Raw genomic sequence first — 17,857 nt, 5'->3', positions numbered from 1 at the left:
TTTGGTCTTATTGGTGGGGGAAAAAGATCTTATTCCTGGACAACCCTAGAATTTCGTAAACTGTTCAGTGAGTTTCTGGGTTCTATTTTTGTTGCTCATTGCTTAATCTGAGATATTTATTATATGATTTATTGTGGTTGAATTGACCAAGTTGGATGTCCAATTGTTGGTCATTCTTAATGTCATATCTTGTGGTCAGCTTTAGAAGATTTTTCCTCCATGAAGCATCACCATCCACTATGTAAGTGAGAAACATTAGATTACAATGGTAAGTGTCAAACTGATGGGACCCACCAGTGATATCCAAAATGGGGATCATGGCTTCCCCAGCTGCTAGGCTGTGGGTAGGTAGAGTTTAAAGGGAATGGTGGACAATCCTATGCCCTGTTGCACAATTCTATGGTTGTTTCCCTCAATGCCCCTGTCTTTGAAGAGAATGCTGGGGTAGTCCTCTTTGTCATAGCCTTGAGTCCCATGTTCTTCCCATGAAACCGTAAGGATAATCGGTGATCGTTATCCCAAAGTTCAAACCCTCAACAATATATCATTTGTCATCTATCCTGGGCCTAGCTGATAAATTCCTCCACCCAGAATGTCTTTTAAGGAGGCATACAGTAATTTTTTTAGCAATGGTGGAAATAATTCACTATGTGGAAAATCATTCCCATTGATGAAGTTTTGTTTGTGCATCGCAGGCTTTACTTTTACAATTAGCGTTTAATCGGTAAGAGCCAAGAAAAATTAAGAGCAAATCCTCAATCTGTTTTGACCAATGGAACAAATTTTCATCATTTGGCATTGATTATTTAAGGAACATGTACACAAATCTGTCGACTCGTAGCGATTTTACCAAAGCCTTTCTATACTGCTGACGTTGGGAGACACTGACTCCTATGCTGGAAAACGAGAAGGTTACTTTTCAAGATCAAGATATTTTCTCTTATTAAATGGAGTCTACTGCAGCATGTTGTAGAGAAAGGTATAATGTTTTCTAAAAAAATGTTTATTATTCCTGTCCAATAATGTCCAATACTTTGGACATTTAACCCATATGCCTAGGTTGTAACCACAGCACTGATATCTGTGCCTAGACCATCCCCCCTCTGCTAGATAATCAGGACATTTGATGAGATGAGGGAAGCCGTTTTGGTGGCAACACAGTGGCTCAGAGGTTAGCACTACAGCCTTGCAGCGCTGGGGTCCTGGTTTCAAGTCCCATCCAGATCAACATCTGCAAAGAGTTTGTATGTTCTCTCCGTATTTGCATGGGTTTCCTTCGGGTCCTCCGGTTTTTTCCCACACTCCAAATACATACTGGTAGGTTGATTAGATTGTGAGCCTATGGGGCAGGGACTCATTTGGCAAGCTCTGTGCAGCGCTGCGTAATCTGTGTGCACTATATAAAAGAATTGTTATTATATAAATAAGGGAATTATAATTATTAGTGGAAAAAATAGTGTCCCTGGTTCTGGGTGCACCAACTCATTAGCATATAGATTACGCTGGGGATATTTTGGAAGCATAATGGACAGAAATAATAAAGGTAACGCCTGATGGATGATCCTAATGGACAGATAAAGTTAAGTACGTGGATATTATCATTTTTTTATCATCCAAATTTATGCTTTTTCTTAATTTAAAAAAAATGGATTTTGTGTACATGGTTATTATAGTACTATTATAGTACATTGGAATTGTCATTTTTATCATCCAAATTTATGCTTTTGCTTAGTAAAAAAAAAGTTAGATTTTTGTGTCATTAGAGTGTAATCAATTGATTTGGGTTAATTTTATTGGTTTAGGTAACTTTGGGACCCTCAACACAGTTCCTATGAGCACATTTTCATTTTAATATTAAGGGTTTTTTAATTTTTGCTTTTCCCCTTTATCTGCCTCTTCCATGTAAGGATTGTGTCTCACATCCAGCTTCCATCTTCATGCAGCTGGACATATATTATAATTGGACAAGTGTCTAGTGGATCACACATATTGAGCCCAAAAGCTAATTCTTCCTTCTTAAAGCTTAGTCAAACTATTATTTAGGGGTCTGTATAACTCCCAAATCTTAAATATAGGTAGTATTCTATTGGTCCCTATTGCACCTATGAATGCCTACGATTTTTCTCAAACTAAGGACCCTTATAGCAATCCTATTACTTTCCTATATGCAATGGGCACAATGCGCTTTGTTGATTGATGCTGGCAAATCAATAAGGAAGTCCCAGTAGTTTGTGTTGTATAAATTAGCATCTTGGAAAACCAAAAATCTATTGCATTGACCTAAAAAAAAAGTTGAGTAGTTGGAATACACAATTGCATAAAGAGTACGGAAGTAATCAATACAATTAAGGGCCCTGAATTGGGTGTTAATAAACCCTGTTTGGTTCCCATGGCTTTGTGTACAACCGAATATTCGAGCCCCAATCGAGAAGTCACAAGTACATTTGCACAGGATAATTTTGTTTTCCATGCTTTTTAAGCAGGTGTTACTGTATAACATGGAAAATAATCTTATCAGCGAGAGTCAATAATGCAATTGTGTAATGTTCACGACTCCAGGAACGACTCCAGCACAATGATCCCATGTGAATGTACGGTGATCTCACTGCTCACAGCTGAACGCAGGCGGATGTGACTAGCATAGGATGCTGCCTTAGGAATAAATCACATAACAAGATGAGCCTCTGCAGCAATCATATGGCATTTATAGATTAGCTTTCCCTAGAGATCCATCTCTATACCCGCTATAGCCATACTCCTGGACTACATAAACACATTTCATTCTACCAAATTATACATAGGACCAATGCCATAGTAACTTTTTCTACTTCGTGAAACTCTGCTTTCAGCCAAAAATGTGTGAGTAAACTGTATATTAAATACAGTATATTAGCAGTTCCCAGTATATATCCCAGTACAATATTAATTTACAGATTACATACTGTAATGAGAATATCTGAAATAAAGTTACTTCTTGGGATCGGTGGGGGAAATTCTCGAGATCAGTATGGGAATTACTCAAGATCAGTGGGGAAATTTCTTGAGATCAGTAAGGGAATTATTCAAGATCAGTTGGAGAGCTTCTTGAGATAAGTAAGGGAATTACTCAAGATCAGTGGGGAAATTTCTCGAGATCCGTAAGGGAATTACTCAAGATTGGTGGGGGAACTTCTCGAGATCAGTAAGGGAATTACTCAAGATTGGTGGGGGAACTTCTCGAGATCAGTAAGGGAATTACTCAAGATTGGTGGGGGAACTTCTCGAGATCAGTAAGGGAATTACTCAAGATCGAAGGGGATCTTCCTAAGATCAGTGAGAAATCAGTAAGGGAATTAGTCAAGATCAGTGAGGGAACTTCTCAGGATCGGTGAGGAATCTTCTCAAGATCAGAGGGGGGACATCTCAATATCAGTGAGGTAACTTCTTGAGATCAATTGGGGAATTTCTTGAGGACAATAGGGAACTTCTTGAGAACAGTGAGGGAACTTGTTCTCCCACCAATGATCAGGCACTTAATACCTATCCTGTGAAAAAGTGATCATTTGTTAATTGAAGAGAGCCCCATTAAACCAAAGGGCTGCTTAATATGTGGATATTCTAGGTCTAACCCAAACAGTTTGAGAGACTGTAATTAGAGGATTAGAGTTTTAAATAGACTTCTGGCAACTTTTTATGATTTAAAAGGAGATTGGAAATACCACCTATTTAAGCCAGAGGGTAACGTTTTTCCATAGACTACAGAACCACTATAAGTGGTCCATTTCATTATGCTACAGCAAATAGGGTACATAAGAAATAACCATTCAATGATCAAAAATTTGAGTCCCATGATAACAATGAAAGAGTGGCAAAGCTGGGGTCAGACCCCTGACTGGTCTGTGCCCCCTCATTGTTTATTGGAATGCAGAAGATGACCTTTTAGTTAGTCTGATCCACACAAATAGTGAAACTGGACATGTCTGAACTAGATTCTTTTGGGGTCGCAGGACAATCTTAGGAATTCAGAAGTATCCATTCTAAGTAGATCAGCCTGACTTAATTGACCTACAGCAGTTTCTAGTCTAAAATAAATCCTGCAGACTCGTCTCTTTTATGTCACTAAATGGAATTTATAAAGTTTCTTCTGAACTGGCATTCCCCAGCCTGGGGAGATTAAATTAATGCAATTATTTATACAATAAATGAGTCATTTATCATGGTTATCTAAACTTTGCATGCAAGCTCTTCATCTGGCGAGATAAGTGATATGATTTGATTGTATTGTGTGGTGACAGCACAGATACACACTTTATGGTGCATTAGGAAGACAAAAATAACAAGTCTTACTCATTAAATCATATAGTATTGTTCAAATGGGACTGTCAGAGGCCCCCTTATTGTAGATGAAAGGTGGGGCTTATCTAGCTACCTCCATGATCAATGCTGTAGGAACACATTACTAAAGATGTTCGCTGTGACCCTTTAAAATTTTTGGTATATTCATGATAGGTCTCAAATGTATGATCACTTGAGGTCCATCCATGGAGGACCCTGCAGAAAAACACAGCTTAGGAGTCACTGGGGCACATTTACTTACCCGTCCCGTCACAATCCCCGCTGTGCACTGTCCAATGAGGATTTGGAGCTGCCGCGATTCACTAAGATTGTGCGTCCAATTTCCTGCATGTGTCGCTTCCCCCGGTGAGGTCCGCCGGAGTTCACCTTCTTCTTCCCAATTGCATTTGAGTGCTGATCTTGCGACACGAATCCGAATCTATCCAAATCAGTCAGGTTGTCCGACGGCCACGCCCCCCGATTTGTGTTGCATGCAAGCCAGTACCAATGCGCCACAATCCGATCGTGTGCGCCAAAAACCCAGGGCAATTCAGGGCAAAAAGGAAAAATTCGGGAAACCCTACAGAATTACGGTCCACGGACCCTTAGTAAATGTGCACCACTGTGTCACACTTCCACCAACTTGATTTTTTCAATTTCAGTCCATCATGTGTACTTACGACAAGTCCACAGGAGCTCTGGGAAATGCTTTTTCTCAAGAAACCCCATTTCTGAAGCCAAGCTGACCATTCTACATGGGAAATGGAATCTATAGTGGAGATGTATCAGAAGCGTCGGAGGAAACGGTTCTAGTTGCCCATGGAAGCCAAACAGAGCTCAGTGTAAATTTGTAAACAGTTGTGGGAAAATGAAAGCTAAGCTCTGATTGGTTACAATGGGCAACTAGAACAGTTCTGCTCTCAAGACACTGGGGATAAATCTCCCCAATGTGTGTGAGGGAATCTACATCTGAGCCAGCTTCTGAATTATGACACATCCTGTAGATATTTTATAAATAAACAAGATGGCACAACTCTTATAATGTGTTGGGGCTGTAAAACCCCTTTAAATTGGTTGTCTTATTTTGATCATGGTTCAATATTGAGCATCTATACTTATGTTAATAGGTTACAATTCATACCCTAATTAATAATTTAATTACATCCTTAAAGTCCTCAGTTTTGTACATTCGGATTTGTATATGTGTCTAAATTGTTTTCTTAATTCTTACATTTTTAGTAAAGAGTTACAGTACATTGGGCAAAAAAAAATCTGTTTAGTTGACCTCCTAGAAGATGGTTAAGCCCACAGTGGAAGTAATTACTGTGTCTTCTTGTTTTTAGAATTGGACTATGATTTGGATATCGACGACGTTCCATTTAATAAGCAGATGCGAAACCAGCAGGATCAGAATGGCAGAGAAATCACCCACCTCCAGTCTGGAAGTGACAGCATAAAGACTGTGTCAGCCAAACCACTTCTTCCCCTCACAATTACCTTGTTAGGACTTGTCTCAGTGAACTGATCCTCCAGTCTTAACCCTTTCTTGTTCCGGTAGCTACATAATGTTCCTAGCTGAATTTTACAATTTATAACATTTTCCCAGGCCATTGGAAAGTCTTCTTGGAAAAAAAAAAACCTGAATTTTATATAGTAATATTATTAATGTATTAATAAAGAACATTTCTTTGTTCACAGATTTTATTTACAAATGTTTGGTGGTATTCTTGAGAGTTGCTCCATGGATAAATTGTTCCGTAGTTAATCATTTTCTGGGACGGACACAGAATTGTAAGACTGATTGTATGTATGCATTTAACTGATACCTTTTAAGTAAGAGGATAATTTATTATAAGGTATAAGATGGCCTTAATTTGACAATCCATATACTCCCTTTGTCTTTCTTATCCTTTTATCCTCTATTGGTAACATGGTTAGTCAACTGAACCAATGTAAAGTAGATGGTCATCGAGTAGTTCGCTATGTACCCTACCAGAAGAGGTGTAGAAATCAGATCAAATTAAACCCCTTTCAAGAACTGTTTAACAATCCTTCATACCTTACCCCTTAAGATTGAACCACATCCACATATGGGGCCCCATATTGTATGGGGAGCACCATCGATGAACTGAGTTGAGCCTCTTGCCTCAGACAGCACCACCTGCAGCAAAATGGGAGGCAGCATCAGGTGTGCAGTCACCTGCTTTAATGAAGGACCTGACAACTCAAAATAATTTCTCTTGACAAGCGATGCCAGCATGGGTGTGAGCCACTTACTAAAATAAATAAGCTGATATATTACTTTTGGGTGGGGTGGCAGGGGTGCTATACTAGGCGTTGCAGCAGGGAGTTTACATTCATCCCTGTCATGTATATCTTTGTCTCTTGGCATATGTAACTGAAGATGTGGGAAGAGACTAATGGTGGCCTACACCGTAGCTGAATGTAGGCCAATTTAACCAAATTTGGAGGGACTAGTTAACCACCTAATGTGTATTGATGTATACCAGTTCTTACCAATCAAAAAGTAAGAAACATAGACCATCCTTTGTCTGGGTTTATCCCCCTTTTTATTTTGTTAACATGCTGATGCTTGGCCAAGCTAAACAAGTATAGGGGAAATTCAGAAACATGAACCAGCATTTGTCCAAAGTGCAACATTCACAATTAAGGATCAGAAGGTAGGTGTTACAGAAAAATTACCCTTATATACATTTATAAAGGACCTCACAATCATAGGCAGGAATTTTGGAGAGATTATACATGTTCCGGGGCCACCAAGGAGGAGAAGCCAATATAGTTTAGAGGTTTAGCAGAGGTTAAAAAATATGGCTTCTTTTTATCCAAAAACAGCTCCTCTCCTAACTGTGGGCAGTGCGTAGAATTGCAAGTAAGCTTCATTCATTTCTATACAGATGTGCTGCAATACCGGCCTAAGTCATGGTCAGGTGTGGAACTGTTTTTGGAAGAAAGCAGCAATGTTTGCAACCCCTTTATAACCCCGTTCTAGGAGCACAATCGGAGCACTAGACCAATGGACAATTGCACTTGCCTCTGCTGCCGAGCACTAGTTCACCATTGAGCTACACTTTCATAGTCCCAGTAGTTGCACCTGGTAAGTCTACTCTGAAGATAAGTATGGGCCTCTCCATTATTGTCTCTACCCCTGTCCTGCTCATCTGCTAATATTTCTACATTTTATCAGAATATGTATATTTGTTCTTCAGACGATAAGAGAAGAAAAGATCCCTGTTGCTGTTATTATCAACTATAATGCAAAATATCCCCTACAGGGACTTCTCCATACAAACAATCATTCCTCTAAGCTGAGCCATATGAGAAAATATCTGGATTTCTCTTACTTCCAACAATCTTATGACACAGCACTGCAGTGAGGTCAGCCCTGAATCTAATGTTTATGGCTCACTGGGGAAGTGAAAATTCCTTCTCAATGTGAGGCCATGCCACCCTGCTTACATAGTAGAACCGTGTTACTGTTATATTACTGGAAAAGATTACACAAGAAATGTAATTAAATTTTGGCATAAGTAACATTTTGGATTTTTCTGAGTGCATCTGTCTAGGACTGCTATCATACTGCCATATGGACATTGGCTCTACGTGTAAAAAGCACACGTACACCTGTTATTACTACTGCTAGAAATTATTTTTATGAAAGATAATAATATAAATATTTGCTATGATGAAGCCAAACCAAACTGGTACATTACTTTTTTTCTGACACGTTACTTTTAATAACTCTATTTAGGAATTACATAAAAATATTGAAGTTACTAATTTTGCATGTTACTAAGATGGCAACACATCCTGCATCTTCCTTAGTATTGTGATGAACCCAAGCCTGAAACCAGACTTTAGCCTTATGGTAGTATTCATGAATGTAAGATTAAGCTTTTGGCAGGGCAATTGTTCACAAACAGGTAAAGATCACATGACCCTCCATCTGAGGCCATTTTATGGACAGGAATGTCTGGCTGATGAGGGAAAAGACAGTGGGCTTCACTTTACATATCAAGAAAGCAGAACTATTAATAGATGTATATTGGTAACTTACCTAATATCCTGCCCCAACACGTAGACACACACATTACAAAAAACCAAGAGTTAAAAACCTAAAATACAGGGAGAACCCACACAAACAAGAGAGAACCCACACACTTCAAGAATATGCTGTACTGGTTAGATCACAAGCATTGGCCTTGATGAATCACTCAGCTATCATGGCTTTAACATATACTAATGCACTAATATACTAATGCATTATTTCTTGGCATCAAGAGAAGTGCATCAGCTACAGGGACTTATTGATCCCACAAATACTCATATTATCCAACAGTTAGAAATTAGCAGAATTTCCAATAATTTATTATAACAGTGTTAAATCCAGGCATATATACAGATCCCATTGCGGTACCCTGAATATTTAGATCACAACATTTAGTATCAATTCAGTTCAATATTCAGTTTCCCAGGAAACCAAAAATATATAACAACATTTTTTGTGGGATGAATAATATTCAAAAAGTTATCCAAATATTTCTCATGTAAAACACTCTAAGTCCTTCATGTAAATAGGAAGGACATCAGGACAAGCTACAAAATCAGAACCCGTCTTATCTACAAGAAGTTCACACAAAATTGTGTCACCTCCAGATGTTGCACATCCAAATAAATAACGCCATTAAGTGCTGGGAACCAACAAACAAAAACAATGACACTTTTTAATGTAAATCTACAAAACACGGCCCAGATGCTCGCGCTAAAGTAAAACATATGACAATATTTTAGTTAGAAGAACTGAAGTGGATGGAAGCCTGCCCCTGTTTGAAGCATAAACATTGGGTCACTTAAGGGTCATAAAGTGCTTACTGGAAAGCCCAAAGTATGGCTTTCACACCAAGTTAAAGGTTAGGTCTGTAATCCAGTTCTCTGTGGAATGTATACAAACGCCATTCTCTTGCTCAAATGTAATGAATCAGTTCCTCTGGTGGATTCATTTTGTTTATTTTTGCATTTATATGTACACCAAGCATAGTCCTCATTGACAATGAAGAAATCCACGTCCACTTTGTTATGATCACACATATGTAGCACAACACACGGAACATATCTATCAGAGAAGCACTTGACACCTCGGGCTGCCAAATTTCATTGAGATCAAATCAGATATACTAGGAGTTCCAAAAAAGCTGTTGGGCGGATTCTGTCTAGGTTTGGTTTACGCAATAGTGTTATCGTTGCGCAACCATATCTATCCAGAATGTTTGTAGAGTTGTTTTATGATTAAATTGGGCCCGAGGCAATGTATCAGTATGCTATTTTTCTTTTTTCAGCCCAAGTAATGAAGTTTCGGTCATTAGAATGATATGACTTTATTCATTCATTTTTATAATCAAAAAATGTGTTTATACATTCCAATACTAGCAGTTTGAGGAGAACCAGACTTAGCTAGAAGTCTAAAAAAATGTCCATGACAATGTCACAAACGTGTCCATCATGATTATTTCTTTTTGGACCACCTGATAATACATATAAGCCGATGGCACCTAGAATACTGTAACAAGGCTAACCTTTCCACCAGGATTTTCATAGTAGCTAGATATTTTTTTTTTGCGATGTCAATCCGTATTCTAGGTCAGGCTGGATAACAAATCCAGTGCATCTTTACACTATGTAGTCTAATATTGGTGTGAGACCAAGGAGAGTAGAGTTGTGTGGGTGGCAGCACTGATGACAAACCACATGAGCAGACTTCTGACTTCCTCTTGTCCAGGATCTAACCTCAGTCTATATTTTCTCCACCAATTTGTTGGCTTTGTTTATTTTTAAAAATGTGCAACAACTTTGCTATATTTTTATTACATCTGTAGGCCTATTTCACACAAATGCAAGCGTGCGGCCATACATACGTCCCCACATAGACAGCAATATGAGGCATGGAGAGATACAGTGCCGCACTAGAGTGGCACCACACCACTCCATACACACAAGTCCTATTTTTCCCTTTATGCATGGTTGTGCATCTCTCCTCTCCAGCGTGGCAGACATATGCCTGCCCGGCTATGGCATATGTTCGCCTGAATTCACCCATAGTCACTTCCCTTTTCAAAACCACACCTTCTAACTAAAACATTAATGCATCTTAGTTAGATGCGATGCTTATAGTGTTTAAAATAGCAAAATATACAAATACGTTTTCCAGGATGGGATAAGAAAAACATTGGTTCTTAGCTACCACGTGAGGTAGCCCCCTTAACATCAAGCATGATGACATGATACAGGATTAAAGCCAAACCAATATGTCAATGCCAAAATGAACAAATTTCCAACTCTATACAGTACTGTTTTGACATCTTTGCATCTCGTCAGTACAGTGTAAGGAACTGGTTTAGCTAAGTGAGACGCTTTATCCCCCAGACGAGAATGAATGGCTGTAAGTCTCCACCTGCCTGCAAGTCGGCTTTAATTGGCAAAGTCTCCGAAAAAGAGAGCTCTAACTTTCAGACTGTAAAATAACGAACATTTCTGGCACAAGAAAAACTGTCCCAATATTATCTGTTTTGTTTGTTTCCTTTCAGTGGTGTTTTTCCTTTCAAATTCTTCAAGTTCCAGAATCTTTATTCCGGGATTCCATATTACCCAATTCCATTCCCAATACTTTAATACAATTTACTTTAGGGGAAATATTGACACCTGCCTTAACATTCAGACTTTTGGACTATTGAGTTGGTGACTAATAAAATGTCTGTGTACTTTGAAGAGTTGCAATGTGTAATATGAGGGTATACACTAGGTGCCTTCTATGATATTGTATGGTTATTGCCGTGATGGAATTTGGATGTTATTTTAAAGGTAAAATAAAATGACTGGTTTTCTTACTGTGATGGGATTTTCTTTTCAGAGTATTTGTATAAAATGACAAATGATTGTATGTAGAAAACTGTAAAAACAAGACCATAGGGACTATCATAGCATCACTGATTTATTTCTCGGAACTATTTGGCTTTGATTAATGAAGCAGCTCAAGTATGAAGGGTTTAATACATGGTCAGGAATGCAGTTTTATCACTGGAGGTCTAATCTAATTTACTGCCTTATGCTATTTGCACATGTACACACATTACATTTCCATACATGACTAATGAAAACACATTATACTAGTCAAATGTATAGTAAATTTAACCAAAGTTTTGTAAGGAGTCCATCAAAATTATTCTGTGTCCTCCAGAATGGAAAGTTCACATCTGCAACTAATGGTGTCACTACACATAACAGCCAAGGTGGTTCAGCCTTTGGCTTATTCATATGGGATTATGCCTACACTTACCCAAAAGATCATGCTGAAGGAAATAGGCTTGATTGGCAATAACAGAGGTCAAGCATTTTCTGTAAGTCTTCACAAGTTTGGCATACACTGTTTCTGGTATGTTGGCCCATTCCTCCATGCGGATCTCCTCTAGAGTAGTGATGTGGTGGAGCTGTCACTGGGAAACACTTTAAACTCCGTCCAAATGTTTTCTATGGTGTTGAGATCTAGAGACTGGCTAGGCCACTCCAGGAACTTGAAATGCTTCTTATGATGGTGGTGTGCTTGGCAGCATTGTCATGCTGAAAGACCAAGCCACGTTTCATCTTCCATGCCCCTGCTGATGGATGGATGTTTGCACCCAAACTCTCACGATACTTGGCTCCATTCATTCTTTCATGTACACGGATCAGTCATCCTGGTCCCTTTGAAGAGACACAACTCCAAAGCATGATGTGGCACCCCAATGTTTCACATTGGTGCTCTTTGGATGAAACTCAGTATTCACTCTCCTCCAAACACGACAGTTGTGTTTCTATCACACAGTTCTACTTTAGTTTCATCTGACCATATGACATTCTCTCAGTGCTCCCCTGGAACATCCAAATGCTCTCTAGAAAGCATAAGATGGGCCCGGATATGTGCTGGCTTAAGCAAAGGAACGTATCTGGCACAGCAGGATCATCATTCCTGTGATCATTTTGACCCCGCGGGGTGAGATCTTTAGAGGAGCCCCTTATCGAGGGGCCCCACAGTTGATTTTTTTTCACACCAAGCTGCTTGGCTATAGCAGATTCAGTCTGCTATAGGCAATTTTGTTTCTGGTGTCCTTTGACAGCTCTTTGGTCTTCACCATAGTAGAGTTTGGAGTGTGACTGTTTGAGGTTTTGGAAAGGTGGCTTTTATACTGATAACAAGTTAAAACTGAAGCCATTATTACAGGTAATGAGTGAAGGACAGAGGGAACTCTTAAAGAAGAAGATACAAAAATTTTGTTAAAAATCAGACAATGTGATTTCCTGAATTAGTTTTTTCATTTTGTCTCTCATAGTTGAGGTCTACTTATATTATCATTTACAGGCCTCTTTCATCTTTTTAAATGGGATAACGTGCGCAATTGGTGGCCTCCTTGAGAAAAGATAGCAATGGGTCTTCAGAAGAGAAGAATGTGGCCTATACTGGGGTTCCAACCCTGTGCCCTTGTTCCATATCCTATGGGCTTTACTGCAATTCACAGATATCTATCTATAAACATATCAACATTAGCAGATTAGTAAAGGGGACAATGAATCACGCATCCAAGAAAGATAATTAAAGCAGGTCAGGTCAACCTGTACCAAGTGCCGGACTGTGAGGACATGAATCAGCTACAGAAGAATTTCTGATAGCATTTTGCAATGAATTAAAAAGATTTTTTTAACCCTTTCACGACCTGTTACATAATAGCACGTCAAGGGTCGGCCGCGGGTACATGGAGAGGGCTCACTGCTGAGCCCTCTCCATAGCCGGTAAGTCTTTGCTGGATATCGCAGCAAAGACTTACAGCTAACAACCGCGATCAGTGCTAGAACGGATCGCGGGTGTTAACCCGCACATCGCCGCCAGCAAAGCTGCCGGCGGCTTAAAAAAGACGTGCATGGGCGTCACCCTGTGACGTCATAACTTTGTATAACATGTATAACTCCATATCTATATCTAATGTGACATGTTTTTTATTATTTATGCCTAATTGTCATTGAGCACATGTGGAAGTAAGACCCAATTAAGATAAGGCAATCATAGAGAAAAAAGTGTAGTGTCTAGGGTGTGCCCCTACGATCTTTCCCTAAGATGGATGTAAACTCTGTAGCTCAATAGTAAATTAGAGAATGTTAAAGACATGTGGGATGTGCATCAATGCATTAAAAGTGACTTTTGGGGAAGCATCCTTTGATTACTGTCACCTGTTGATTTGCTATAGATTGTAAACAGTTAAGTTCGTTGAGATGGACAGATTCTTCCTACATTCACACTTTTCCTGTTTGTCTAACTTTCTGGATATCAGGGAAGTAGTTCAATCTCATTCTGGACCGGGACTTTGACAATTCATAAAATATTTGCCTACCATTTCACCTGTTCTTGCTATAAGTCTTATTTGGAGCTTGTCGGTCTTTCTTATAACTTCTGTATGTTGGATTCCTTGACCCTTTGCCTGTTTTCTGTTTTTCCTATGGATTGTGTACTGCGATGCTCTCTTGGTTCAGACCTGCGTTTGTCGATTACTCTGTTATGTACTCTTCTATTGTCAAGTGTTTGTCTCTACTGTGTGCACATTGGCACAGGAAGGGAACATTGACCAGTTGTCACTGACTGCTTGGGGTGGGCTGGAAAATTCAGTAGGGACATCTGTGAAGAAGATTTATTCTTAGGATTCACTGTCTTTGTCTGTTTTTCCAGTCCATACAAACCACAGAATTACTAGTACTCATAGTCCTTTGGAAACTAGGACCCAGAAGTAACAACTAGCTCTGCACGCCTTATAGTTACATGCCTGATTTGCTTTGGCCTAATCCACTGATATTACTAAGACCAGGTTACTATCTAATATATCTGATTGGTTTGTCCCAACCTTTATTCAGCTTTATATATATAAAATAACGATTGGACATGATGAAGTTTCACTTGTCCAGTCAGTTGTTCTCAACTTATGCAAAAGGCATTACAAGTTTTATTAAAATCATGTCCGGATACATATAACAGCTGGAAAACCTCAAAATATGGACTGGCAAAAAAGAAAAATATTGCTAAAGACTACAAATAAATTTGCTCTCTGATAAGCATTACAGTTCATATAAATTGATTTCATTTATGGAGTTTGGCACATTTTAGTCACTTTCTCTAAATGCATACATAGACCATTGGTAGAAAACTGATTTATGTGGGAATGTGAAACATAGTCCTGAATTTCCCAAGAATTCATCCAGTTGTAATAAAGTGATTCTGGATCCGTCACTTGGGAGATTGGAAGTATCCTTAAGAGCTCACCTGAGAACGCATAAAAATGGAGTGCGTGACATGCGGCATTTTTCCAAGCTCCATTTACAAATTAAATGATGCATCGGAAGTTTTAAGCATGTCTCTAAATCCAACAGATAGGTCGGACCTCATTGGATTTATGAACTGAATCCTGCTCTGTTGTTTCAGGAAGATGAGGGATTATTTGTGTGACAAGACGTTGATTAACATTAATGACAATGGGCTTGTCTCTTGTGAAAACGGGCAAATCTTTATTAATATCTTATCTTGTGAAGAATGTGAAGAGGATTACATCTACACTTGGGATTTTTTTTAGAAGATCTGCTATTTGTATAAACCCATTTACTAATCAAAATGAGCAATTTGCACCAAAAACAGTGGAACATTCCTTAAACCAGATGTATTAGGAATTTCAGAAACATTTTTGCTTTGGTAAGACAAGGGGGGGTGGGGGTGGTAATTTAAAGGCTTGGCTTCGGCTCCTGGTTTCAGTGGTGGTAGAATGCTGAGAAAAAGTTAGTAAATTAATAGGTGGTATAAACTTAGAGGAAATTTACATGTACTATAAACATCCAATACAGGGACCCTTAGCAATATGATAATGGAGGTCCACAAGTAGAACACACTTGACCGTAACTCCACTCTATGGGGCTGAAGAAATTGTCTCCTATGTATCCTAAAGAAGTGAGACAAAAAATGTTCCCCATTCTTGCAAGTCTCCATTTTTGTAATTACTGGCGGGGCTATCTATGTACACAGAATAGTTGTCAGTAGTCAAGAAAAGGCTTGTCAGAAATGGGTCTTCCTTGATGCAGTTTCTTGTAAACGTTCTATACTTTACCAGAATTTGGAGAGGACCATTGATTAACTAAACTAAATGGGGGATATTTATCAGGACCTCTGCGCACCGCCAGTGGCGCAGAGGCCCTGAAATAATCGCAAATGCTAGCTTATTGCTAGCTTTTGCGATTATTTTCCCCAATCCGCCACCTTCACGCCAGTGGGGCGTGAAGGGGCGTGAAGGGGGGGCGCGGCCGGCCGAGCGGGGGGCGCGGCCGGACGGGAGTGGGCCGGCGCGGGGCGTTACTGTCCCCGCGCCTGCGCACTCGCTGCTGCCGGCGACTTTTCATTCGTGAAAAGTCGCCGGTTGCGTTTTTTTCTACGCCAGGCCCTGCCTGGCGTAGGAAAAACGCTGCGCAGCCGGCAGCCCGATACATGAAGAGGCGGAAGCCTCTTCATGTATCGGGCAGCGAATTTGCAGCGGCGGGGCGATCATACGCTGGCGCACGAGCGCCAGCGTATGATAAATATCCCCCAATGAGTCATATGGAATTAATTTGTGATATATATAGTTTTCCTTTTGGAAAAATCTGTTTGGAATTGGAGTAAAAGTACTGTTGCCGCCATACTTTAGGCTCCAAATTGTATCAAAATGTTCCTTTTCATCCTAGAATCCTACACATTGTGAATGATTTCATTGCTACCATACGCTGCACAATTCTACAGCCAGGGCAAAAAATATGGCTGCAGCCCAAATCTTGATAAAGTCATTATACATGTGTCTTTTGTGTTATCTCACTTACCCCTGATGAACAGCTGGACCTTATTTACTCATGTTTTCTCACTGCAGTAATCATGTGCAATGAGGCATGTAGTTATTAGACAATTGTGTGTAGGATCTACGTAAAGTGATAAGGAATGGCAGGGTTATTAGAGCCAATCTCTGGTTTTGATTGTATCACTTAATCAGATTACAATGGAAATTTGGTAACTGGGGCTGTAAGGTTCACAAAATAAAACAGTACTGTAGTCTTTTGACATGCACTATAAATACTTTAAGGGCTGGTATCTATGTTTTAAATATATATTTTTCTAGATCATACACTGTTGCTGTATGTATCCTCTTTTTCAAACTTTGGAAGATAATAGCCAATAATTGGCTTTCCATACTGTTCCAGTGTCACTCTGTGATTAGCATTGATGTTTATCAACAAAGAAGTCTAGGATGTCATTAGATTGGTTGGAAGACCCAAGAAAATTAGCCTGTGGGGCTCACCTAAGCTCAAGAACACTGGCACATATTTATTAAGACTACCATTTTTATTTTCCCATCTTGAAGAGAATTGTATCAAACATATTTTTACAAATGTTTGAGCCTTGCTGATCAAACATAGTAATTGCCAAATTTGTTGGGAATCAGGGTTGAGGACTTTGATTAGGTGCAGTTCATGCCAAAAAGTAGCAGAATCTAATAACTAAAAGTGGATCATAGTCAGTAAACTATCACAAAAGGTATTGAAGGCTATCATTATTTAGGGCATTTTCCCCGTGTTACTATTTCACATTTGCACCTTTTTCTGCCAAAAATTGAGCCAAAAGTTTTAGTTACAATTTGGAGCATACATGGCCAACTAATAGGTGTTAACTTCTAGCACTTGAAATAATAAATATTCACCAATATTTTATTGGATGCTAAAGATTACACTTCACATACCGTATTTTTCTGACGGCACAAAAGGCGCACAAAAAATCCTTTGATTTTCTCAGAACTCAAAGGTGCGCCTTATAGTCCAGTGCGCCTTATATATGAGCTGTACTTACAGACAACAGCTGCCTTGAACTGTGCACAGGTCTGCCACCTGCTGGTCATTCATCCTTATAATAAGGCGCGCCTTATAATCCGGTGCACCTTATATATGAACCTAGATGTTTTAGCAGGCATTTATTGATGGTGCGCCTTATAATCCGGTGCACCTTATATATGAACCTAGATGTTTTAGCAGGCATTTATTGATGGTGCGCCTTATAATCCGGTGTGCCTTATTGTCGGAAAAATACGGTAAATAGAGAAGAGATAGCAATCGCATAGTGTAGTATGTTCAGTGAAAGAAAAATGTAAAAAACAAGCAAGTTCCTCCTTCTATCCATATCGTTTGGGTTTACCTGTCATGTCTATTACATGAATAGCAAATATATGAGTCCCTGCTGCATGGAGTCCTACCATATGGTGATCCCAGTCAACCGAGTAGGAATAGAGTAAAGAAAAGAAAAAAATATAGGACTGCAAAAAAAAAAAGCACAGGTTCAGACACAAGATGGTAGAGGTAGAGGAGAACAAATCTGGGTATACCAACCTCATCATCCTATCCAGTAGATCATAAAGAAATGACTGGCAAGGACTTGAACATCTCTCCAGCCTGC

General features: G+C 39.3%; 2 protein-coding genes across 3 annotated transcripts in view; both read left to right on the top strand.

The window, feature by feature from the left end:
* GPC3 (glypican 3) overlaps positions 1-6,026 on the top strand; it is a 296,911-nt gene extending 290,885 nt beyond the window's left edge. For both annotated transcript variants that reach the window (XM_072123247.1, XM_072123246.1), the window contains one exon: positions 5,658-6,026. In XM_072123247.1, the coding sequence (XP_071979348.1) occupies positions 5,658-5,771 (114 nt within the window). In that variant the 3' untranslated portion in view covers positions 5,772-6,026. The remainder of the gene's footprint in view (positions 1-5,657) is intronic.
* LOC140077158 (P2R1A-PPP2R2A-interacting phosphatase regulator 1-like) overlaps positions 1-17,857 on the top strand; it is a 981,687-nt gene that overhangs the window by 548,533 nt on the left and 415,297 nt on the right. The window lies entirely within an intron of this gene.

Source organism: Engystomops pustulosus, chromosome 9 (assembly GCF_040894005.1).
Source record: "Engystomops pustulosus chromosome 9, aEngPut4.maternal, whole genome shotgun sequence".
Taxonomy (NCBI): Eukaryota; Metazoa; Chordata; class Amphibia; order Anura; family Leptodactylidae; genus Engystomops; species Engystomops pustulosus.
This window is presented reverse-complemented; position numbering and strand designations above follow the sequence as displayed.